At 36.1% G+C, this 24,957-nt stretch overlaps 1 protein-coding gene across 1 annotated transcript in view; it reads left to right on the top strand.

Annotated features, from left to right (window-relative positions):
* Nucleotides 1-24,957, top strand: part of ZFAND3 (zinc finger AN1-type containing 3) — a 133,530-nt gene that overhangs the window by 79,360 nt on the left and 29,213 nt on the right. Inside the window, exons 4-5 of the mRNA XM_051783451.1 lie at nt 7,878-8,057; nt 18,540-18,605. Of these exons, the coding sequence (XP_051639411.1) occupies nt 7,878-8,057; nt 18,540-18,605 (246 nt within the window). The remainder of the gene's footprint in view (nt 1-7,877; nt 8,058-18,539; nt 18,606-24,957) is intronic.

The following is a 24,957-nucleotide window of genomic DNA, read 5'->3' on the forward strand; positions in this document are numbered from 1 at the left end:
CTCTTCCTCTGGGATATTCAGAGGAGATCGGGGAAAAGAATCTGATAAATGAGTAATTCTGAGGGATGTTCTGAGAGTTTCAGTCTTGGTAGTTACTAAAGTACCTTAACTGGAGATGAGGGAGAGGGAACTGATCGGTGGGTTACTGCTAAGAAAGGTTTCATTTACTGTAGAGACCTTTTATCCCTTGAGAAAATCCTGAGGATTTATGGTGTATTCAAATATTGGGGAATACTTGAACCATAAATGTGACTATTATTGACAGAAAATGAGGCAAACGTTCACTTTAATTGAAACCACATAAATTAGATTGGAGGAATTAATTAAAAAGTTATAGACGTCTGTTTTGAAATTGGAGGGTTCTCTCTAGGTATTGGAAAGGGCATGATAAGGCAGCTTGAAAGATAGCTCCAGTACAAGAAAAGCTAATTGAAACATTTCTTTTATTAAAACAGTAGTTCCTATGTGCCTTGTGAATGAAGTGTCCAGAATAATATCAGTGGTAATTAAACTGTATTTCTGTCAGTTAACAATCCCATTTTCAAGATGTCTGATTTATTACAAACACACCTTGAGAAGTTCATTTTGTTAGTTTACTTCGTAGAACTCACTGCTGTTGCAGAGTTTGAGTTTATTGATCAGAATGAATGCCTCTCCCTCTTTAGGAGCATAGATTTTGATGTATCATCACTGAATTTAGCTTGCAATGGGAAATTTAGTAATCTTTTTAGTTTCATAAAGGGATACTAGTACTGAAAGAATTCTAATGGTAAAGATAGAAAAGTTTAGGGGAACAACACAGCTCCATTTTTGGTAGGTTTTGTGCTGCTCTTGGTCAATTTTAAGCTTACACTTTTGAGTATTTTCTAGAATTATCTCATCTGTTGTAAAATGCTCATGTCGCACGTTTTCCAAGTAGTCTTTGAGAATGAATTCTATAGGTCACAGCTGCTTAGATGTTTCCCCAGGTACTTTTTAAAAATTTTCCTATATTTAATTCCATTATATTCCCACTGTTGTATTACCCCCAGACCGTGTTAAATGTTTGTTCTTCTTAAGTTCCAAATGGATCCTTCAAATGGCTGCAGCATTTTACTTTTCCTGGCGGTTAAGTGTCAGAGTTTCTTGTCTTGTTTCTTGGAGTTGGTAAAATTGTTGTCATTGCCATCTTTTCAGTGGCAGCATGTAAGAGTCCTTGGCAAGCTGCCCACTCAGTGTCTTACTAGTAGTCTGTTTTGATACATGTCCTTCCTAATGAATACCCACTGTACATGTCATGAAAAATAAAATATTTCTTGCAATCACAATGGAGTGGTGGCTTTGTCTAGTTATTTAAATTTCATAATTTCCCTTTGTATTAGACTGTTACCAATGTCATTTGATACAGATTCAAGAATCCATACAGTCTCAATTCATTGGGTATTAAATTGTCTTCATTTTCTAGTTTTACCAGATGCAGGTGCTGTATAGATAGCCCTTCACTGGTTTTAGGTTTTGCAGTGTAATAGTGCCTTCATGTACTGCTTTCTCACTGTATGGCTCTGTAATGAATTAGAAGTATGAATGCTGAGGACCCAAAGGATTCTGTTAGAGGAAATTTTAGGTGGATTGTTAATATAGAAGTTTACTCCTCATAGCTTCAGCACTTTAAATCCTGTGATGACAATCAATAATATTTATTCTTTTTTATGTTGCTGAGTTTTACAGAATAAAAAAAATTTACTTGAAATAATGTAAACTTACTACTTTAAGTAGCAATGGGAAATGTGACATAAGGGTGCAGGAGTTTTCAGTGACCTTGTTCCTGGTCTGCACTGAAATAGATACAGTAAGCAAATTGTTATTATCAGGAAGAGCAAGGAGTGTTTGTTCTTTGGGGAAGCTACTCTCAGGGGATACTTTCTAGATGATAATGAGATTCCTTTTTCATCAATTTAGGATTTCACAACTGCTTTGGAAATAGTGGGATCATATGCTGTAAAAATGGCAAAGCCTGGTTAATACAGTTACTGTAGATTCTTTTATACAAAACTGCATTTTCCTTCCTTAAAAAGGTGTGCATATATATTAATGACCCTGATCTTAAGTTGAAGGTCATCTGTAACATTGTTATGATTGTTGTCTTGCTAGTCTTTGTTTATTAGTTATTCATGAATTTTCTTGCTGAATAATAGGCAGAATCTGGTAGTCAAATATCGAGCTTTCTGTGTAGCTTTCGGGATGAATCATTTTATCGAACCAAGAGAAAGAAGGACTATTATATGGAATGTCATCTTTAAGCAAAGAGTGTCTTTTTTTGAGAGAAAAACTGCTCAGAACACAATGTTAACAGACTTCCTGGGGAGAGGCCCCCACCCCCAAAAAAACCCAAAACAAACAAAAACCTCCACAACATAAAACCAAACGAATCCCCCAAAATATTTATACATCCCAGTAATTTTACAAATAAGGTGGTCTTATGTAACTTGATCCTAATTCCGGAGTGATAAATACATGTAGTTGCAGGTACATTCTCTCACTGTCTGTTTACTACCCTTGCAGATGCATCTTTTTAATTTTGCCCTTTTTTTAGTACTTTTCTGCTTATTTGGAAAGAAAATAAAATATAAATGTAAAACTCAGTATATGCGACATGGAAAGCTCAATATTATTTTAAACTCTTATTAATACTGTCTTGCCATTTTAAAAAGTATAGCAATCATAAAGGATAACTAAGCATAAAGAACTCACTTCAGCTTTTCTTCATGAAGAACAAAAGCTAAAAGAAAAAAAAAGAAAATGTTTTATTTATGAATAAAACCCCTAAGAGCTAAATGGCTTTCCCGTACCACATGTGCTTGTAATTCTAAATAAAGTTCGGTCTTATGGAAAATCACCTTTCTAATATTTTTGCTGCTTGTTAATTCTCTCTGTACTTTGCGCTTAACTCTGAAAGCAATGAGATCTGCTGATAGCTCATATAAAAATATACTGCAATTGTTATTTTGTACTCTCCAGTCTAATATATTTTATTTATATATTTATAAATATAATTTAGTAGAATTAGTACATACCTCTGATTCCTTTTTATGACTTTGTTTGACATCTTCTAATGGCAGTGCTTGTGCGTGTTTTGCAGTGCATACCTCTAATAGCAGGATATCTGTGATCATCTGCAATTGGGCTAATGCATCTTTCTGTCTGTGTGTTATTTAAAAAGAAAAAACTAAAACTTCTCTTCCCAAGACGAGTGTTATTGCCAGTCCATTACTGGAGCTTTAGATTGCATTCAAGTACTTACTGAAAGTGAAGGTTTTATCCATTTCACCTTAATTTATTATGCAAAAAGTAGTTATGTATGAATGACACTTGAAATACCTTCAGTAAGCTACGAATCAGAAGTCAATGAAGAGTCCTCAATAAATAAATAAAATCTTCAGGACTTTCAGTACTATTCCATGGTCACGTATGAGCAGATTTTCCAGACACATGATGGAAAAAAAAAATAAAGTGATGCAATAACTTAAAGATTTCACAGTAGCGGTTTCAATGTCATAACATTTGTGTTACTTCCCAAAGAGTACCCTCAAAATGCTGTTTCTCTTAAGTGTGGAACTGTTTTCTGAGTAGACTGGAGTAAGGTAAAGTCTATTGTGTACATTGGGATACTCATGGACTGGTAGACATTTGATGTTATGCTAACACATTCATTTTTGCTCTGTAAAAGAACAAGGTACTCCAGTAATAGAAAATGTGCAGATTGCAAATCTAATGCAGTGTAAGAAGCAAGCACTCTCCAAATAATCTTTTTGCTAGTTCACACTGCTAAGTTATGGGAACTGTAGGACCAAAGAATAAAGAAGTGTGTAATATTGCCTATCAGTCAAAATAATTACTTTAAAGACTCTAATTTTCTCCTCTCTGTTTACTCTGACACTTCTTCCAACATCTATATTTTATTTGAATGAACCCATTTCTTATTAATGAAAACATCTGTTATAGGCTAGAGAATAGGAAGTGTTTGTAACTTAGACCCTTAAAATAACTCAAAAGGAGAGCTTAAGACTCTTTGGGAATTTCAGAGATGCTATAATGTCTTATACCATAGCATGAGGGCAAATGAGGAAACTCTTTGACTTAGTATTAATTGCATGTAATGCTTTGTCATGCTTGTCTTTTTCAAAAGAAAATGCTTTATGACATGCTGATACAGTTCATATTTGCCTTCACCTCAAGTTTCAACTGACTGTAATCATGGAAGTTACCAGAAGCCGAAGAGTCATTTCTTGCTTGATCACAGAGTCCTTAAAGTTAAGCAAAAGTTGAGGACTCAAGATTTTCTTAGGTATTTTGTTGGACATTGATGGCTAAAGTAAACTAAGTACTGTAATGGGGATTGTCTGATTTTTTGTGTCACAGAATCAGGTATTTTAGGTGATGGAAGTGGTTGGATGTTCTAGATATTTGTTTGATCTTGAGGTAATGGGTGAAATAAACATGCTGGGACTCTTTCTGATTGATCATCCTAACCTGGTCACGGTAAATGGACAAATGAACTGGCAAGTTTTAGTGCTGTGTGGAAGATGCTGGTTTTATGGGTTAGAATCGGAAGCTGTAAAGGCAATGGCCTTCATTAGCAATGTTATTTTATTAATACAAATGGGCAAAAGATTATCCTGCAAAAGAACTTCTCACCTGAAATATGGAAACAAATGCGGCTTCTTGCCTTTCTTTTAGTCTAAGCTATTTCAATTTATTGTATATATAGAATATGAAACATTTGCATCACGTCAATATATGCACATAGTCATTGTTTTGTTTACAGAGAAATCCTAAGCAACAAAACAAAAATTACACTACTGACATCCAGTGCCTAAGATTTTCTGCTCCTGCTCAGCTTGTTGAGATGCTGGGAGCAACCCTTAAACTCAACAGAGAAAAAGGATTATGGAACTAGAAGACTGACAGTGTTGCTACTTACTACTAGCAGCTTCTCTGACATCCAGTAATAGTTTACTGAATGCATTTCATGCATTTTATTGATAGATCTTTCCTTCTGTTATTCCCCCATGCAGGAAATGGCTAATTTTCGTGTCTTATTTTGAGGCTGACTCCCCCATAAAACTAACAACAGGATATCTTGCACTTTAACAGAAAAATCCATCACAATGACCAAAAAAAACCAACAAAAAAACCCCCAAACCTGAAGGCACTTTGGAAAAGGAGACAGTGTTGAGAAGAAAGAGAAAACATGTTTTCTGACAAATGGAGAAAGTTTGCTTCCACTAAACCTGTGTAGCAATTGAAGTTTCTGTCAAAAGTTGCAAAGATGTGTTTCATTAACTGGGAAAGGGTGATGCAGATTTGATGGATTTTTGGTCCGTCTTGTGCATTTTTGCATAGAATTTGCTAGCAGATTGGAAGTCTCAGTAAAGATGAAGGAAAAAAATTATTTAAAATAAAGTGTTTTGCATACCTCTCCAATTAAATAGGAACTTTTGGAAATGTTGATTAATGTCTTGCCAACTCTTATTCTGTTTTTTCCGTATTAAGATTATTAGAAGAGGTCATTGTTCTGTCAACAGAACTACGTTCTGATTTTAATCAGAATAAAGCTTACCTTTCAAAACTTGCCAGGGTTTTGCCTGTATGGTGTGTGTATTTTTGTTTTGTTTTATTTGTTAAGCAGTTAAGGCTTAACTGGATTTATTCAGACACAACTCTCCTGTAACTGTTGCCAGCTTTTATTGTGCTTGTGGGGAGAGCAAGGTGATCTGCAAGTTATTTGTGCTAAGGAGAGTCCTGCTTGACAGAAGCCAAATGCCCTCCAGAATACACAGAACAAATATAATGCAGCTCATATAACCTCTGTGCTGTGTTGCTGTTGACACCCCATTACTAAAGCAGCTGTTAATGATTTGCTGTAGTTTGAGTGGTACAGCTTCAGTCACAGTTCATGTGTTTCAGGGCACTTGGGATCATCAGTCTCAACACTTTCCTCAAGTACCCTCGTCTGTGGTGGAAATGTGGGGTGGAAACGTGGTTAAAAAGGGGGACAGGAGATATTCTTGGGTTCCACACAACTGAGCAGGCTAAGACTTTTTTGAAAGTTAATTGATTTGCAGTCTGAGTAAATGTTGTTCTGAACATGAAGTCGTGGGTTCGTGGAGGCAAAGAGCATTTCACAGCCATGGTGGATTTGCTGCTGTATGACAGCTCTGAACTCCTACAACTGCTGCAGCTGCCTGACTGTGGCTGGTGCAGAATCCCAAGTGCTTGAGGCTTTCTTGATTGCACAAACATACAAATAATATCCATGAGCCAAATTTGGGTGAAATTTTGTTGATAACTAGTGAGCCCCGAGTAGGAGATCTTTCTGGGTCCAGTAACTTGTCCCTGACAAAAAGCATCCCACTGGTTTTTCAGAATTGGATTGTGAAGGTGGATGATTTCCTGCCTGCCACTTGCTTCCTCCTCCTCCTATTTCTTCTTCTCCTTCTCCACCTCCCTGGCTTTGAGCTTCTTCCTCTTCAATGTGGACTTCTGGCTGACTCTTCCACAGCAGAAATTATAGCTTATTTTTTCTGGCAAATCACTTAAATCCTAAATCAGCAGTTAGGGACTGTTTGACTGTAATGCTTCCCAATCCCAGTGAGTCATGTTGGCAACCTGTGTTTCTAACACATCATCTGCAAATATTTATAGACTGCTCTGTTTTTCTCTCTGCCATGATATAATAATGAGCAATCAAATACTGATTGATTGATTTATTTGGGTATTGAATAAGTTCTACCTTTATATGTCATTTACAAAAAAAGTATCTTGGAATACCAAGAGGTGATACACTTCTTTACAAGGAAGAGATGCCTTTGCATTGGGAGAAAACTGGATGTTAAACAAACCAAAATCTGCTTGGCTGAGAGGGCTGCTCTCCAGAGGCAGAGTGTGCCAGACTGAAATCCAGTAGTGTAGGTGGTAGGAACTGAGACTTATGCTATGATCAATCGGGTATTAAGACTGTGAGTTTGAGAAAAAGCTTTCAGTGGGGGATTTGCACTTGAAAATATTTCCCCTTGAACCTGAATCCGCTTTGGAGGCAAGGTAGGCCCGAGCATGGTATCTGTCAAAGACATCGAATTTGGACTATGGGGGCAATTTGGAGACAACTGTGACCTAGCACTTATTGACCAACAGAAAAAAAGGAAAACTTTGAAGCCAAATCATTTATACATTGCTTTAATGTATTTTAGTGGTTTATTTTCTATACCTGATTCTCTGCTCATAGATCAATGAACAGCTTTTAATACTGTTAATGTTGGAGTGAGTGAAGGAAGGAGGAAACACCCCAACACACTTGTCGCAGACACACATTACCCCCAAATCCCCATCAAACCAATGATGCAAAGGCAATCCCTCACCCATGCTAACCTGGAACTATAGCTGTCTACACTGGCTTCGCCAGAACTGTTACTGGTGGGATTTTATGTAACGGCAGTGAGAAGTGTAACATTTCCTTAGTGCTGTGTTACGTGCCTTGGTTCGTTCTTCATTGGATGTTTGCTCCTTTGTGCTTCTGTATATGCTTTGTGTGAATCCTTTTAAAAACGATACTGTGTGCTGTGGTAACTTTGAGTACTTTTGAAAGGCTGGGGAAACAAGACGTTTGTGTAGTTCTGAAGCTGTTTTCTTCAGCAAGTAACTTCTAAGCTGGTTTATATCTGAAGTAAAAACTTAAAGGCTGCCCTTTGTGTTGTATGAGATATACAAATTATCAGAATGATTATACCCCTGGCAGTGTTTTGGGGTTACTTTTGTTATGTTGGGGGGGGTTCTTTCGCATAAAATTTGATGATTAGATTGAGCAAGTGGGATGACATATGAAATCTTGGTTTTGATAGATTTCCAGAAGAAACAGCCAGACGATGACTCTACTCCCAGCACAAGCAACAACCAGTCAGATTTGTTCTCTGGAGAAACGAACAGTGACAACAGCAATACCTCTCTAACCACGCAGGCCGCTAATTCCAACCAGCAGCTTTTGACAGAACTGAATGTAACTTCACCGAGCAAAGAGGAATGTAAGTGCACGACTCCTAAGTGAAAGCGAAGGAGGCATAAACATTTGGCTTTGTTCTCAGGTTTGGGTTTCACTGACTCCCTTTGGATGTAAACGGCCTGACTTTTGGGGCGAAGGAAAAGGTTAGAAGCTATTCACAAAATAGACACTGATGGCTTTAACCAAAGAACAAACTAATCACAGAGGTTTTTAATTAATTTTATGGCCATTTGAACTGCAGTATACAATTTAATTTTGAGAAACTCCTCACGTTGCTGGTAAATTCATATATATATTCTAGCGTAAACGCCAGTATCTTGTGAAATTTGACTTTAAAACATGTTGGTTTTTAATTACTGCAGTTGCACATAACACTGGCTATAACGCATGTTTGTCTGAGGGGCTGCTTACATAAAGCTTGTTTCATGTGGTAACTCATCTATTCTTTCATGACCCATCTTTCTTTTATATTGAACTGTCAGGCAAAAATTCTCCCCAAAGGTAAGTTAGGATGGTAAAAATTAGTAAACACAGTGAGACAAAATTGTCTTTTAAATTATTCAAAACCTTTATATAATAAGTTCATCCTGTATCTAATATATTGAGTTTTAAAATCTGCATTCTACAACCTAAGCTTCAATGTGTAGTTTGTAGTTTCATTTTCCTTCAATTGTAGCTTTATTTTAGAAAGTGCTCTATGGAGAGAAACCGTCTTGAACTGAATATACTTTAGGTTGTGGCCAGTAAATAGATATACACATGGCAAGAAAATGCTGGGTTTTCAGTAGGAAATTTGCAAAAGCGACTCTGGTTCTTCAATATTGAGGCAACTGCTGGAAATAACAATGCTGACAAAGCACTAGGACTAAAAAATCTTCAATATACTTGCTTTCAGTTGTGTTAACTGTTTGCATGGGATGATTTTGCTGAGTTGCCAAAGTATTTATTCTCTTTACAGGTCTGAAGAGCTTTTACTAATGCAGATTGGGTGTGGACAAAGCATAAAATATGATTTTGGGATTGCGGTAGCTTATTAGACTAACTAAAGTAAAATTTTTAAACTGAGATATTGTTTTCTCTTTGAGAATATTGTCAGAGATACAACGCTGTTCAAATGTGAATGATCTGATAGTACTTCTTGTAGTAAGACTGAACTTGCCATGTAACTCTTGTCTCTCCTTCACATACACAGTTGCTGATGACCACCCTTCATCTCTTCCTTCTGTCCAGTGCTTCTTCAGGGGAAACCTGTAGCCTGCCGTAAAAACAAGGCCTTAAAACAACCTTCCTGGAGAATTCAGGAAAACACATTATGCTTCAGCAACACATTTGGCCTTCACAGGCTTACTGGCCAGGATCTACTATTTAGTGTTACTGGGTGCTCCTATAATGCTTACTGGGTCAGGTTTTCTGAAAATTTGTTCAGGTAGAAATTAAATTGTATTACAACAATGTATCTCTCTTGTGGATGGGAAGGACTTGGTAAGTGAGAAGGTGATTACAGGGATGAGAGTGAAATTAAATAGTGTCCTTCGTCCTGAGTTGCTGCAAGCCTGTGAACATACACTGAACATGATGGATATTAGGCAACACAGCCTGCAGAGCATTTGAAAATATTACCTGTAAAAAACCCCCTCTTTATGACTTCCTGATGGGGTGTTTTTAAGTGAAATACAGTAGCGAGATTTATTTACAGCTTGAGCTCTCTCTGTCTTCTCTCACATCCTCACTATCTCTTTAATGATGCTTAATATCATTTACCAGAAATAATTATACACAGATGGAACTTTTCTGATGGATAATGGTCTCTATGTACAAGGTTCTTTTTGTAATGAAGCATGTCCAAATTTTAAATGTCTTTTTGATCTTAATTTGAAGGTGTTTTTTTCTGTACAACGTTATTTGTTTTGCAGCATGTTCTATAAAGCACGCGCTGCTCTTGTTCCCACTGTGTTCTTCAAAGATTCATATTTTGCACTGCCATGTGAAGATGTACAGCTGTGTTTTGTTCTGAATAGAATTGTGGTAATTCATCAGAAACCAATGTATGGGATCATTATGGTAATCTCTATCAAAGTGTGGAGAAATTGGACTACTAGTGAAAGATTCTCATGGTGCATGCCACACCCCTCTTTTTCTTTTCAAGATTTTGAAGAGAGGTATTTGCAACAGTACTTGAGTCCATAGGGTAAAAAGAGTGGATAAAATTGCAGCAAATCATTTAGGCAAATTAATTCATGTTATGACAACTGAAGAGAACCATAGAAATCTCCTGTGGATAAGATACATATTCTGTGCAAGAGGAAGTGAAGGTTTTTTGTACTTGCTTTAAAGTAGCCATTTCCTTTTTCAGCACAGAATGAATGATACAGGAGAAAAGTTCCTTGGACTGTATTTTGCAAGAGTTCAGTTTGACAATCGCAAATATTTCTGTGGTTTTTTGTAACTGTTTTGATTTTATGTGCAAGTTGCATTTGCATTCCTGAGTGTCTTACATACATACCTAGATTGTAGTGGCTTTCCTTCTCCCACCACCCTCAGTTCTGAAGAGTAACCTATCGCAGTGGTTGCTTTGCCGATTAATATCTCTCCCTCTAGCAGGTGAAAGGTAGTTCTCAATCTTATATTTACAATCAGTGAAAATGTATTAAAGATTTATGCCCAGAGACAATGATGCAACTTCAGTGCTTTTATCCCCCTCCTTCTCATGAGGAGGTTTTTTTATGAAATATTACTGATCACTAATTTTTAAAAAATGCTGTTGCAACTGGGGGAGGAATAGTCTACAAAATTCTATTTTTTTTTTTGCCCCTACATATAATTCTTGACTTGACTGTTTCTATCCAGAACCTTCAGGTCTCATCAGTTGCAGTCAATTTTCTGAAGTAAACTTGCAGACAAAGAGTATGTCAATGTTGGTGTATCTCTACTAAGTCTAGATTTGCACAGTTTTTAATTATCTTTTTCTTAACAGGTGGTTAAATAAGTCTAACTTTTGTTCTTCTGCTGCTTTATGTGCAGATAAGTTTCATCTATTCTCATTTTTTCCCTTCCATCTTCTCCTTTCATTTAGGAGGTCCTAAGTAGTTATTTCTACATCAGTCACCATATCAGCCAGTTGCTCTGTCAAAGATTTCTTTTTCTTATTGGGTGGGCAAGGTTTTTGACTATTTTTAGCAGACAGGAAAAAATGGATTTGACAATAGACCTTGTTTCTCTCTGTCCCTACCTTCAGCCACCACCACTCTTAAGCTTATTAAGCAAGATTCTATGTATCTTGGTAAAGAAAAGGTCACACTGCACATGGAATAATTTTGCTTAGTTTCAGGCCTTCATTGCTTTCTTTGGGGCTGTCACATTATTTTTCTGTCACTATGTGAGTAGAGCTAAAGCTAGTACTGTGCAGGTTTGAAACTAACTCTGTTGTTATGTGACAGGAGAAATGTCAATGGAAGAACAGTGACTCTGGCAGCTTGATCAGATTTGGTATTTCAGTAGTTTTTAGCTTGGGTTGACAGGATTTTATTTTAATTATGTGCTTAACTTTTCTTGGCCTCCTTGAATAGCAAGAACCACAGTTGAAAAAGGACAAAAGGAATATCTGATGTTTCTAGAACAGTTAAATGCTCTTCATTTCTACACTGAAGAATTTAAAAGAAGATAAACAAAGATCTGAGATATTGCTGTGAATATCAGAAAATACACTGGAGATTTCAGCCCAGAAAGAAGGTGATGATCACTGACCACACCTTACCTCTGTGCGTGCTGAATTTTAGATGCCCAAATACAAAATTATTTCATGACTGAAACTTTGGCTAGTTTTTGTATACCCTCCAGAATTCAAACTATTGCTCATCAAACTAAGTGTTTAAAACATTTTTAATTTATCTCAAATATTTAATTTTGCAAGGTAAGTTTGAAGAATGGTTTTCGGTTGTTTGTTTTATTAAGTATTTGCATTTGCTGGAAGTACTAATATACCCCCAGTTTTGAAGTTTTTTTATTGAAGTTACTTTATGTACATTAAGCATACTGCATCCAAGACAAAGATGCACTAGGCTTCTATAAAAGAAAGGTGAGAGATTGTTTTTTCTACTGCACCTGCTGTTCATACTCTGAATTTCATTGCTTGTTGAAGCATGACTGTGTAAAAAGCCACATAGGCTATAGAACTAGAAATATAATGATATTTTTTCTGTCTGTGGAATAGAATAAAAAGAAATGCCAGTTTTTTCAACCTAACTTTTTGAAAAATGGATAAACAGGTGTGTTCTTTATTTCTTTCTTGTCGAATGGCCTTCTCTCTGACACAATGCAAAAGGTTTCTGGCAATTTATAACAACTTCATAGGTTTTGCATTTTGCCTGAGTTTGTGAGTAGAGTCATAGATAACAGCTTTCCTATGTATGCTCTGAAAAAACTTCATATTTTGAATTATTATTATGATATCCTTAACTGAGATTTGGGCCTTTAAAGTAAGGACAGAGATTTTTAAAATGACAGATAGTTTTGAATGCCATTCATTGCATACTTTTCTAAATGCCCCAACTTCGAAAGTTCAGTTGCTTATTGCAGTAGAGTCAATTTTGTACATCCTGTCTTTTTTGTTTTGGTATGTTTTCGTTTTTTGTATGTTTTGTTTGGGTTTTTTTTCCTAATTCTGTCTATGGGAAACTTTGTTTTCTGGCTCATCTCTGAAAGTTACATGCATACCTAGTTCTGTAAAGTATTAAATGTATAAACAGCCCAAGCTAGCTGCCTATTTTCATCTTGGTTGTCACAAGTGGTTGTAGAAAATTATTTGCTTTATTGCTAACCTGATTTATTCTCATACCAATTTGTACGTTTTTCTCTGATTCAAAAGAATGCATTAACTGGTAAAATTATGCTGAGTTACAAAACTAGCCTACCAGATAGATAGATGTGATTTAGTTTTAAATTAAACGTGTACTCAGACAGAGTCGAGAAAGCTGTGACTGGGTGATGGTGATGATGAATAATTCTAGTTTTCTTTATCAGCTTACAAGATTATCATGTGTTCTTTTTCAATGTAGTCAGTTTTGTATCAGAGCAAGAGCGGACACATCTCTAATATAGAATATGCATCTGACTTTTTTTTTTGCTATTACAGACATCTTTGGGTTTCTGTGCCACAGAATAAGAACCAGCTATTTTCTCAGGCTTTTTCTTTTATTAAGTTAGAGAATCATAAAAGCTGTTTTACATTTTCTGGTATTTTTTTAGCCTTGTTTTCATTAGAAGCTATTAACAAATAATGTTTTGGTACTGTTTTTAATATTAAAATTAACTAATTGAGGTTTTTTATTGGATTATCATTGAACCTGTGTTTTTTTAATATTTATCACAAAATACATATCTCTTAGTATCAATGCAAGCACTTTTTCTCTAGGAATTTGCAAGAATGCTTTCAAACCATATTGAGTTGTGGGCTCTGTCTTTTGAGAGATGCTACTAGTATTAGGTGCCAGTACAAAACATACAGGAAGTTAGAAATTTGAATAAAACAGTATCTAGAAGTGTCATCTTCATCATCTTTTCGTGGATGTAGATCTTTCTGTAAGTTTCAGTCTACTCCCTACAGTCTGAATTTCATTTAAAGAACATTTTTGGGTTTTCTAACATCATAAGCAAAGATCTGGCACATAGATTTATGAAATGAACAGTTCTTTCCACGTCTGTGGCATGGTAATTTTGAAACATAATGAAGACTAGTGGAATAGTACCACTGTTAATTGTTCCTTCTGATTTATAGTCACTTCACACTGCAGAGTAGACAGTGTGTCCTAGGGTCTCATTTATTAAAGTGAAAGGACCCCATGGAATATGAAGCAGAAACACAGTCACATAAGAAAAATGTGGGTTAGAGCTGCACAGCTATTGAGGTTACATAAAAATTATTTATAAAAAGGTAATTTAACTGCTGGTTTCAAAAGCACATTTTTACACTTCAACTTACACCTATAAAGTAGGAAAGTATAATGTCTGTTTTACAAGAGAAAAGACTGAGAAAAAAAGCAGGCAACGGGGTTGAGACAATAGCAGGGAAGAAGGTGGAATCTGAATCCTATCTTCCTGTACTTCATTGTAGTTGTTAAATTTACCATCCATTCAGCAACAAAGCAGTCCAGGTTTCATTTCCTTCAAAAGCTCCATGTAGATAAAAATCCCCAGAAGTACATAAAGGCAGGTTTGTAAAACCAGATTTTAAAAAATATATATTTTTATGTAATATAATCCTCTTTCTTATCTGTTTAGTAATGACATCACTGAAATTATCATGTAGTTTACCCATTTGCAGCAAATAAGTAGTTCTTAAGTGTTATAAAGTTCTTTTACCTTTTTTCCTTGAAGGTAGCGTGTTCTGTCTGTGCAGACTGAATTTAGAGATTTATGTTCCTTCTTGTTTATGTATTGGTGTTTGTAATCAATGACTGTCTTCAAACTCAATTGTGTAGATTAATTAGATTATGTCTCTACCAATTCATGAAATACACAACTAGATTACTGGTTTGGACAGGTTTCCCAAGATGGATTCTTTCCTGTATTGCAAATAACCATGACCTTTTTCCTTTCCTGGTTAAAACACTGCTGTCCAAGGAAATTCAGCTCTGAGTTATTACCCTCCTCCAGCCTGTTGCATGCAAGGGGTCAGTGTACTTTACCTAGGAAGGAACCATCACAATACCAAAAGCTCAGAGTGGGGTTCATGTATCCTTACATTCCTGGGATCAAGTGTTACTGGGCTTCAGGCTCCTTCACTTATTTTTTTCATGTTTGTTCATTGTCTGGCTTGCAGTTTTTGTGGTATCTGAAATTGTTTCAATGTATTGCTGTAATTTAGACTTCGTACTCTTGTACAAACTTGGTTTCACTACGTTCTGCATTTCTTTCTCTGCTTAGTAAGTGCTTCCAAGTGCTGTTCAAATCCACTTGTGTGTACTCTGGGCTCTTCCTCAAACAGCAAGAAAAGAGGGGCTGCCCTGCTATTTAACTTTTTTCCTGCATGGGAGGTTCTAACTGAGTGGAGTCACTTCACTTTACAAAGGCCTTAGGAAGGGGAGACAAGAAGTTACCCTGACTCAGGGTATGTCCTCAGGACAGATGCTACTTGGCAATTGTTAATGTTGTTCAGGAAGGGAGGTGCACAATACAGAAGAGCAGTCTAAAACTTTAAACATATAGAGGTTGTAGTAATTTGTAATAGTAAATAATAGCAATACTAATGTCTCTACAGAAATACAAGCAATATATAAAATTTTTTGAACAGCTAGCTAGCTAGAGAAATTGGATTTGAACCTGTTTTTCCAAACTGATATATTTTGAGTACAATTTAACAGGAAGTTACAGAAAGCTGTGGATATCATAAGCCCAAAACATAACCGCTACATTAACAAGACCTTTTGTATTAATATATGATAAGGTTCAAGTTAAAAGATCCTGTTTTATCCTTTATTAATTCTGTGTTTGAATTTGCAAAGCTGAGTCTTCTCACAATTCTTCTAATTTCTTCAGTAGCTTTTAGTATTTTTATATTTTTAATCAGCTTTTAGGATTACATTATCACTGGGCAGTGGCTGCTATTGTTTGAAAGAGGAGTTGCAAATGTCAAAAACCATACACTGGGAAAAATAGGAGCAGAAGCTGTTGTTTAATCTGTTAATTGGATATAGAGTAAAAAGATATCTCTACCATTTTAATCTCTTTTTTGTGCTGAGAAGTCTTACAGCTCAGTGGGTTATATTTGAAGCTAGACATGTATGGCCTTTCACTGTCCACTGAAGTGTTTAATTTAGCACAGTTAAATACCCTAGAAAAAGTTATTTTTTTGGCAGTGAAGATACATATATGTCCTGAATCATGCGAAGTTATAAGCCTACCTTTGTGAATAGCCAAGAAGGACTGGTGTTCTGTTGTTATCTGACTTCCCTTTCTCACATGCAGAATTTTTATCAAAGCTGTGAGAAATATACTGCCCTGTTTCAAACAGTACAGAGATGCCTGAATTAACAGTTATGTATACCAAAGATTCAGCATAGTGGCTTCCACACAGAATTGCACAGTCAAGCCCATAGTACTGAATTATGCATGACATTTTTAATGGTGGAACAAAGAGTAGCAGAAGGAAATGCTGCAAAGTACATGCTGCCTTCGCTGGTTATTAGGCACTAGTGTACGTGCATGCAAATCCCAAGATATTCTTTGTTGAAACTCTGGTGCTGTGCTATACAAATCAAAGCTGTATGAAAGCAATACCTAATGAGGGAAGAATAAATAATAGAAAAACTCTGACACAGGGAAGTGCAGAATACATACCAACTTATTGTACTTCAGAGAGTGAGAAATGAAGTTCTTACATTTAGCTGGATGCTGAAAGTATCAGCTAGTGTAAATATTTACTGTACCGTAATTACAAGGATTAGTCTTATTTGTTAGTCCACAGTGATGATGCCTCTCACTGTCTATTCAGTGAAAATTGGGAGAACGTAACTAAAATTATTTACAGAGGAGCTGCTGCATCTTAAGAGGCAGCTGTGATCTAAAGGCAGTTCATTGAAATTCCATACCCTGCTGTATATATTGTTTACACAAATTCCATATTGAAACCAAATACTTGGTCTTTGAAAGTTGAGACTGACTTAACAGACCTGCTCTGTAACCTTTTAGGTATTCGAAATGTTTCAGTAGAAAACTTAGTAAGGCTTCTGTTCTGATTTTCTTCCCAAATACACCAAACCCTAGACCAGGCATTTTTGAGCCTTTTATAATAGTATTACTAACATAGATCAAGATAATATTTTCATTGTTTTTATATTCTAGCCTAGAAAAAGTTATGTTATAAAAAATTATTTCAGCTTACTTGACCATTTCTGGTTGTTGTGAAGCAGTTGTTGCTTGCCAGTGCTATCAGACCTGAAGAGGGCACCACCTTGGTGATACCAGGATGGTTGAACCATCCATTCGGGATGCTTTATTGTTGGGTAGGAAAGGCATCCACCCCAGGATTCCCAGTCCTCCTCACTGCACAAACAAGCTTTACTCTTCTCATATGCAGACTTGACCCTGCAGAGAGGTCCCTACCACTCCCCTCCACTTACCTGTGGAGTTCAGCCATTTCTCACCAGCTCCCTCCTTACGAGCCTCCAAAATCTAACCATGCCTTGCAATACTGTCTGTAGCATCTGCCAACTGCTTATGCTGTTGCATGTCATGAAGAGCAATTTCTTATGTCACGTTCAGTAGTTTCTCCATGTCCTGATACTTCACTTAACCTCAGGCCAGGCCCTTATGAGCGGCCTTAGTGTTTTACCTGCAGGCCAAGCACTGGCTTGCTGGCCTTTGCAACCACCTTTTAAAAGATTACCTGTTGCAGTTGTGAAACGGTGCATGTTGCCAGAGGGACTTTTTGGGAGAACAAAAGACTCAAAAATATACGGGTTCTCTGGAAAATGGGAAGTGTAAAATGCTGTTCCTAAGTGCATTTCGTTGAAATCAAATACGCCAAAGTAATTTCCTAACATATTTTCCTCCCAGCTGCAGAAATTTATTTTCTTTTTTTTAAGTGCTGCTTTCCAGATATGACATGACTGAAAAAATATAAAAGAAAAAGTATTTTTCAGGGCATGAAGACTTATGTTAAGGTTATCCTGTCATACTAAGCTCTGTTCTATTACCTGCAAAGTACTACTATATCACCAGCAGTTCAGTGCAAACTTGATTATTGGTATTTTGATAGCCAAACTCTAGTAGATCTAACTCAATTTCAGGCTCTCTAGCATCATCTAATTTATAATATCCAGTTTTCAGAGCTATGATGTGTTATTACCTCTGGTAATGTTACTGTCAATTTGTCTTGGCTTCCCTACATGGAGTTTATTTATTTATATTTACTGCAAGTCACTGAGTACACTCAATTGGTTGCTATTTTAACAAGATCTCTGGAGAACTCCTCAACAATGATGCATGTTAAGGAAAAAGCCAGAAAGTGATTTGCTACCAAACAGATACCAAGATGAGTGGGCAAGAGTCCAGAGCTGAAAAACCTAAAACATGGAAAGAGGTTGTTAACATATGCTTGTGCCACACTTAGAACACTTAATGAGGACAAGATAAAAGTGGAAGGTGTTATCTGTGGAATCAGTTGCAAGGTTCCTGTTGACATCAGAGAAGTGATCACTTTGTCCCTCTCGTTACTCAGTTAGTTAGATATATTTCTAGCATTGCAATCGTAGTGTGTATTTTCCTAGAAATGCCTCTTGAAGTATTTGCAAAGTATAACTTCATCCCAACTTTTCATCTATTTTTTTTCAGTGCAAGACATATTCAGATTTTTCTGGGAAAGAAATATTGAGTAGTTGAATACTTCCATATGTGCTTTCCAAAGACAAATGCTCCTCAGTGTTTTATGTTGCTAAGTATAATCACGATGTAGTTTTAAATGCTAAATACAGGTGATATTTTGAGACATATGATTCTCTGTTTCCAGGTGGGCCATGCACAGGTACAGCTCATGCCTCGTTAACCACACCAACCAAAAGATCTTGCGACTCAGGTATGTGTTTTGTGGGGATCAAGGAATTAGGTTTTGCATGATATTTAGCTGTGTGGTTTTAGTTTAATAGTAAAGGGTAGTAGCCATATCTGGTGAATGCCAAATGAAAATAAGTATTGTTGCTTTGCTGACAGAAACATATATATCTAAAGATTACTATGGCAGATAGTTCTTCTGAGAACTAATTATGGAATTATGTTAAACATAATTTCATAAATACATTCTTCTTTCAGTTAATCTTTGTGAAAACAAGATATGCACGAGTAATTGGTTTGATTTACATCTAATGATTGTGATAGTGTTCTGCAAATCCTCCCCTTGAAATGCTAAGTATTGAGTAGAAAACTGTTTAGAGTTTTCATTTATGTACCAGTTGAGCCATATTGAGTGTACAGAAAGGAAGGGTATTCCTGTTTGATTAAGGGCCCTTATTCTTTAAGGAGTTCAAGGTAAATTTCCTCTGAAGTCATTCTTCCAAAAAGTATTTCCAGTTACTGTTGTTTAGCTGAACTCTAGTTATTCCATAGATGTATATTGTTAGCTTGTAGCAAATATGTGATACTGTAAGTTGGCTTGTTCTGCAGTGAAGGAAGGTTACAGAGAAGCTGCCTTACCTTGCACTTGCTACAGGTGCAGACTTCTCAAGTGATACATGATAATCTGTGACAATGCTGTGAGTATTTTTTGCCAAGGAACTCTTGGAAGTTTGACACTGAAAGATACTTCTCCAGAATAGGAAGACTGGATTTTCTTTTCTGTGTAGACATGGAGATGTACCTAAACAAGATGGAATGTTTGCCACTTTATCCCTTGCAAACTAACCTGCTTTGCTTATGGTATTACTAAACTGTATTTTGTTTACATGTTAGCTTTTGTAATGTTTCATTCTGGTTTTCATTGCAGGGTAATTTAAAAGCTTGCTATGGTGCTATAGATACAGTAAACTGAGAGTACTGTAAGAATATTTTTTTTTAAATATGCTTGTAATTAACAAAAAGGAATGTAAGCTCTCTGTTTGGAGTGTCAAATGGCAACAGTAAAAGCTCCTTAGAATAAGGCAGATGAAGCTGAGACATGTTGAAAAATATCCATTAAATGTTTGACTGACTGCTCTGTAGTTTTCTTATTTTCAGTTTGTGCTATGTTTGGTCTCTATATGTTATGTTTTTCTATATTATTCATTTAGTGTGTTTTACAAGAAGGCAATGAGATTACCTTAATTTGATGCCACAGCTATCATCTTCACTCAACTAAACCTAATGATTTTATATTACCTCAATTTCTGATGTTTTTTACATTATTTGTTTAGTAATCTACATATTTTATTTATAGCTCCTTACACTAATAAAAACCTGTTACCAGGAGTTACAGTTTTCTTCTTCAGATCATGAATTTTTAGCAAACTTTTGGTTTTAAAATAAATTACCGTGTTTTCATGGGAATTGACAAGAAAATGTTGACTACAAAATATTACCTAGAAATACTGTGACATCTTCAGGCATAAGCAGCATACCATGAAGGCAGACATTTGTCATGGTTTAACCACAAGTCCAAAACATAGCCCCATATTAACTACTATGAAAAAAATTGACTCTGTCTCAGTCAAACCCAGCACATTCTTTTACACTACATTCACTTCAGCTTAGGGTCTCTTCCTAGGAAGCTATTTAGGTGATGGAAGCAATATTTGTAAGTATTCTACATTTCTTCTACCTGGAAGAGCTTTGAAGGAAGAATGTTGTGTTGGATTTCATCTGTATAATTCTGTTCCCCCTTCAAGCATAGTTTTTGCCTAAGGTTCCCTCAATCAGCATTTGAGACAGAAAATTAGAAATTTGACCTACTTAGGAGTTCCTATCAGGAGGATATTAAGGAAGACACAAACCTTTCATATTTTATTAGTGTGAATGTAACAATTGAAGAAAGATCAAAACAATAAATCTACCAAGACATAGGAAAAATTCTCTCACAGAAAAAAGTTTTTACCTAATACACTTGTCAACCTGCATGCTGTAGGAGCTGTTCTGATAAAAAATAGTGTTCTGACACCAAATAGTGGGTTTTTTCTTCCTGTTCTCCAGAATCATCACTGTGGTAAAAAGTATTTCTATTCCAGTGTGCCCACAGGACAAGGATTATAATGAAAGGAATGAATAAAGCCTTGCAATCATTAGTTTGGATGATGCCTCAAAGGTTTTTGAGAGCCAGCAGTCTGAAGACTTTACAGTGAAAAAAATGGGACTGTGTGGCCTAGTGTATAGCCTCTTATGTATTTTGATTTGTTTCCTAATGGTTAGGTAATGTGATGATTGATGGCAGATACTGTGAGGCTTACTCTAGTCTGCAGGGCATCCAGATCCCATTTATATCAGGTGCCCATGTTGTGGAAGTGCAGTACCAAGTGGCATATTACTCTTGTTTTTCTGCTGTACAACTTTAATGATGATTTACTACACAACTCTGAACAGCCAGATTTTAAAACATTTTCATGCAGCTTAAAGAAACATGGAAAAAAAATCGATGGAACTGTGTGAGTGTGCTCAGTTAATTTTTAATTGTGCAATAGAAAAGGTGGTAGAAACAGGCAGATAAAATGTGGTAATGATACAATCAATTCATACATTATATCCATAAAGTCGGTGAGGTTTTAAGTACTTTATTTCTCAGTAGCAGTTCATGAGAAATGTGCATCTGTAATACTTTGTATGGTTGTATGTGTAGATAGCTCAGATTTTATGAGAATATCTGTCGTAGATCGGTGTGGTAGTGTTTATATTGTACAAGATGAGTATCTGTCTCTTTGCTCTATGTGTTTTCTGGTTTAAAATTTGAGTCTAGAAGATGGAAATAATTCTTTCACTGCCTGGGTAAAGTGGTTAGGCAGGCCTGTGGTCCTTTTTGAAGTTTCTAGTTTATTGATGTTCTTATACTAAGACATGTGCCAGGAATCTAAATGCTTTGAGGCTGAACCTGTACAATTGAGAGGATAGCCTTTTAGGAGTTCCAGGAAGGTCAGGTTCTGGAAATAAAACTACACAAATTTTCAGCTAGAGCCAAAACCACAAAATCATTAAACTGATATGATCTTTTTTTTTTTTAATCAATCTCTATGTATTGAGTAAGGACAAGAGGACCTCATACCACTAAATAGATTTGGTTTTTTTAATTGCTCTGAAGTGTTAAGCTCCTGAGCAAAAATACACAAAAGATTATTGAAGGGGGCTTTATAGCATTAAACCAACTTTGAGGTATGTTTTCATTGGTGTTCCAGGGGACTATTAAGGTGTTCTTTAGTGTTTGACTTCTGGAGGGCATTGTGTTAGAAATCCAGCCTTCTTGGAGCTCTTTCAACGACAGGAAAGTGATGATAAAACAGCCTTCAAGCAGCATAATAAATCACCCAACCCTAGCAATAATAGTGCCCATTAGGGACGCTCTTCCCCCCCAACTCCTCTCAGTTTCCAGCTGTACTAATAGAACAGCACATCAAGCAAGGCTGTAAATAAAAGTTACAACCTAATAGGTGGGTGTTGAAGTGGAACGGACAGGAGCTGAGGCATGGAGGCCTTATTACTGCTCATCAGCAATTATAAACAGGATAAAGTGTCTGGGACTTGCACTGATACTGCAAGAGCTAATAGAGGCCGGGAGATGACACTGTACCACGATCAGGTGATGCATGTTGATGGGTTTTTACCACCTCATCTTATTGCCTATTTCTGTGACATGCTGTATTATGTGTTCTGTGCTTCTGTATCTGTCTAGGTGGACAGATTGGTTTCCACTCCCACTGGTTATCTAAGAGCCCTCTCAAAGTGTTTTGATTATTATAAATTAAAATCCTTCTAATGGTAAAGACCATTATAGTCGTACCTGTAAACAGAATTAAGGACTTGCTCTAATTGTATGATTTATTTTGTCTATCACCATTTTCAACTTTAAAAAGTCACTCTCATTCATAAAAAATAGTGGGTATGGTTCACCTGAACTTTCTTTTACACTGATTGCATCCTGTGCATTTTAGACTAAATGATCTACAACCAGTGTGGTTGGAGAATCCAGAGTGATGAGTTTTGGGCCAATATATCAAAAAGTTTGTTAAAAGTCAGCTATAGCTATGGTGATCCTTACTTCTGAATTTTAAAAACTTCAGTGGTTCCTGGGAATGTTTATAAAAGCTTGTTAACACTCAATAATAGGTAATATATTTTTTTAAAAAGTCCTTGATTTTTATATATTACAGTCTAGCACATTTCTTTGCTAGATGTCTAAATCATCTCTTTCCAAAACTGAGGTGAAAAAAATACCTTGAAATTTATCCTGTACTTGCTTTGATCTAAAGAGAAGTTTTGCAGGCATCTTCGTAGTTCATACATTAATCACTCATGCTGTTTACTTCTGAAGATATTTTTTTTTCTGAGTAGTGGGAAAAAATACAGCCTTTGGAAATGAAAAGGTGTGCAGCAGCATGACAGCAAGTCAAAACAGTGACTCCTATCTTTGTCTATTGAGTACAGTCAGGATAAAATAAATAGATTATTTTTCTATCTTATGGTATTAGGACAGGAGTACTTACATCTGCTTGTGTTAAAGTACACTAAACTGAAATGATTGGAAACTTTTCATAGTATTTCTTTGAAATTAACTTTCATACTTACTGGTTTCCAGGTGTACGTTTTCTTTGCATTGTTCATAAAGTGAGAAAGCTAGATAGTCCCAAGGGACAAAAAATGTAATGTACCTGTGAAAGCCTTCTTTCATATGGTGTATCGATGAATTACAGATACTTACAGACAATGTTTGGAAGGTGTTTATAAAGCCTTGATATTTACTCTGCATCAAACAAGAGGCTGGACTAGGTGACCCCTGAAATCCCTTCCAACCTAATTTTTTCAGTGACACTAGCAGAAAATAAATATGATCTGACTGATTAAAGGTATTTAGTTTAACCTCAAGTAACATTCATAGCACTTGATTAGACCTGAGGCCGGCAGGCTCTAAAAGTACAGGCCAGCATTTAGTGCCTCGAAGAGAAGAGCCAGGAGAGAGACTTCTGGACAGGTGGGAGAGTTGGGGTGGTCAGTACAAAGCCAAGAAATGGGAGAAGAGTCCGTGCAGCAGGGTTCTCCGTGACCATGAGCGTGGTAAGTGACCTGTGCTTTGGTAAATGAGGCTCTCCTGTCCTGAAAAAATATATGCTGCTGCCCTCAGCACTTTCTCACCACATTTTTCTATGGTCTGATACGTATTTTTCAGTCTAATTGGTGAAATTGTTGCCAAATACAAAATTGTACATTTTCAAGATCACTGTCTTATAGAATTCAGATGTTACCATCTTTTTACTAGAGTCTTAGGGAATTATGACAAAGGATTTGTCCTCAAGTTCATTGAAAGAGTAAATATTTTATCCTTTATGTATATTTTGCCTAAAATGAAGCAACTTTATCTTCAATACTTTTTAGTGATTTCATGCCATGTTTAGTTTTCAAAACTGTCAGGTTCCCAGTGATCAGTTAAGTGACCTTTGACAATAGTTACTATCAAAGAATATGCGTATATTCAACAGCCCTGAATTCCTTGTTTCATGGCCACAGGCAGCTGGAATAGCTTTAAATAAACCACATCTCCATTAATTTGAAAAGCAAAAAAATTAGGGTTACATGTCTTGCTTTTCCCACCTACAGCCTATCGGAACAGAATTGGGGGAGCTTAGGGTTTGCTTTAATTTTGATTGGGTTTGTCCAATAGCAAGACAGTATGAAGAATGTCGCAAAGACTAGTTGAGATCATTAAGTTTTAAAAACCTGACTCCTGTCAGGCTGAAGAATTGAATTGATTTTATCTCAGCAGTCAACACCCTGATGTCGTCTATACAGATCAAGCAACTTCCTTACTGTATGATTTAGCAAATGAGACACAAATTTTTATAATTTTTAATTTGTTATTTTATTGCACTGGAGAATTTTTTTTAAGAAGTTCAGCATTAAATAACTGGCCTGAAATATATTTGAAAGAAATAGCCACTTCTATTTACTTTTAAAATTATTTTTTTTTTACTATGTTAAAATAGATGTAGTCTGCAGGATGCTAATCCGTGATCCTATTCTTGCTGTACTTTTTGATTTGAGGGCAGAGCCCCAAAGATTTCATCTGACTCTTGGTAAAGGTCTTTATTCTCACTAATTATTTCAGTGAGCATCAGACAGCTTCTAAGAACAAGTTTTCAGTAGTTTCATTTAGATTCTAATTTTCACAAGTGCCTTAAAACTATATGAAGGTAATTTTAGAGTCTCTTGGAAGTATTCTTTAGTCTGTTGAGCATACATGGGGGAAAGTGTATCTTCCTGCAAAG

The sequence above is a fragment of the Manacus candei genome, unplaced genomic scaffold, assembly GCF_025592945.1.
Source record: "Manacus candei isolate 608988 ecotype Guabito, Panama unplaced genomic scaffold, ASM2559294v1 h1tg000017l, whole genome shotgun sequence".
Taxonomy (NCBI): domain Eukaryota; kingdom Metazoa; phylum Chordata; class Aves; order Passeriformes; family Pipridae; genus Manacus; species Manacus candei.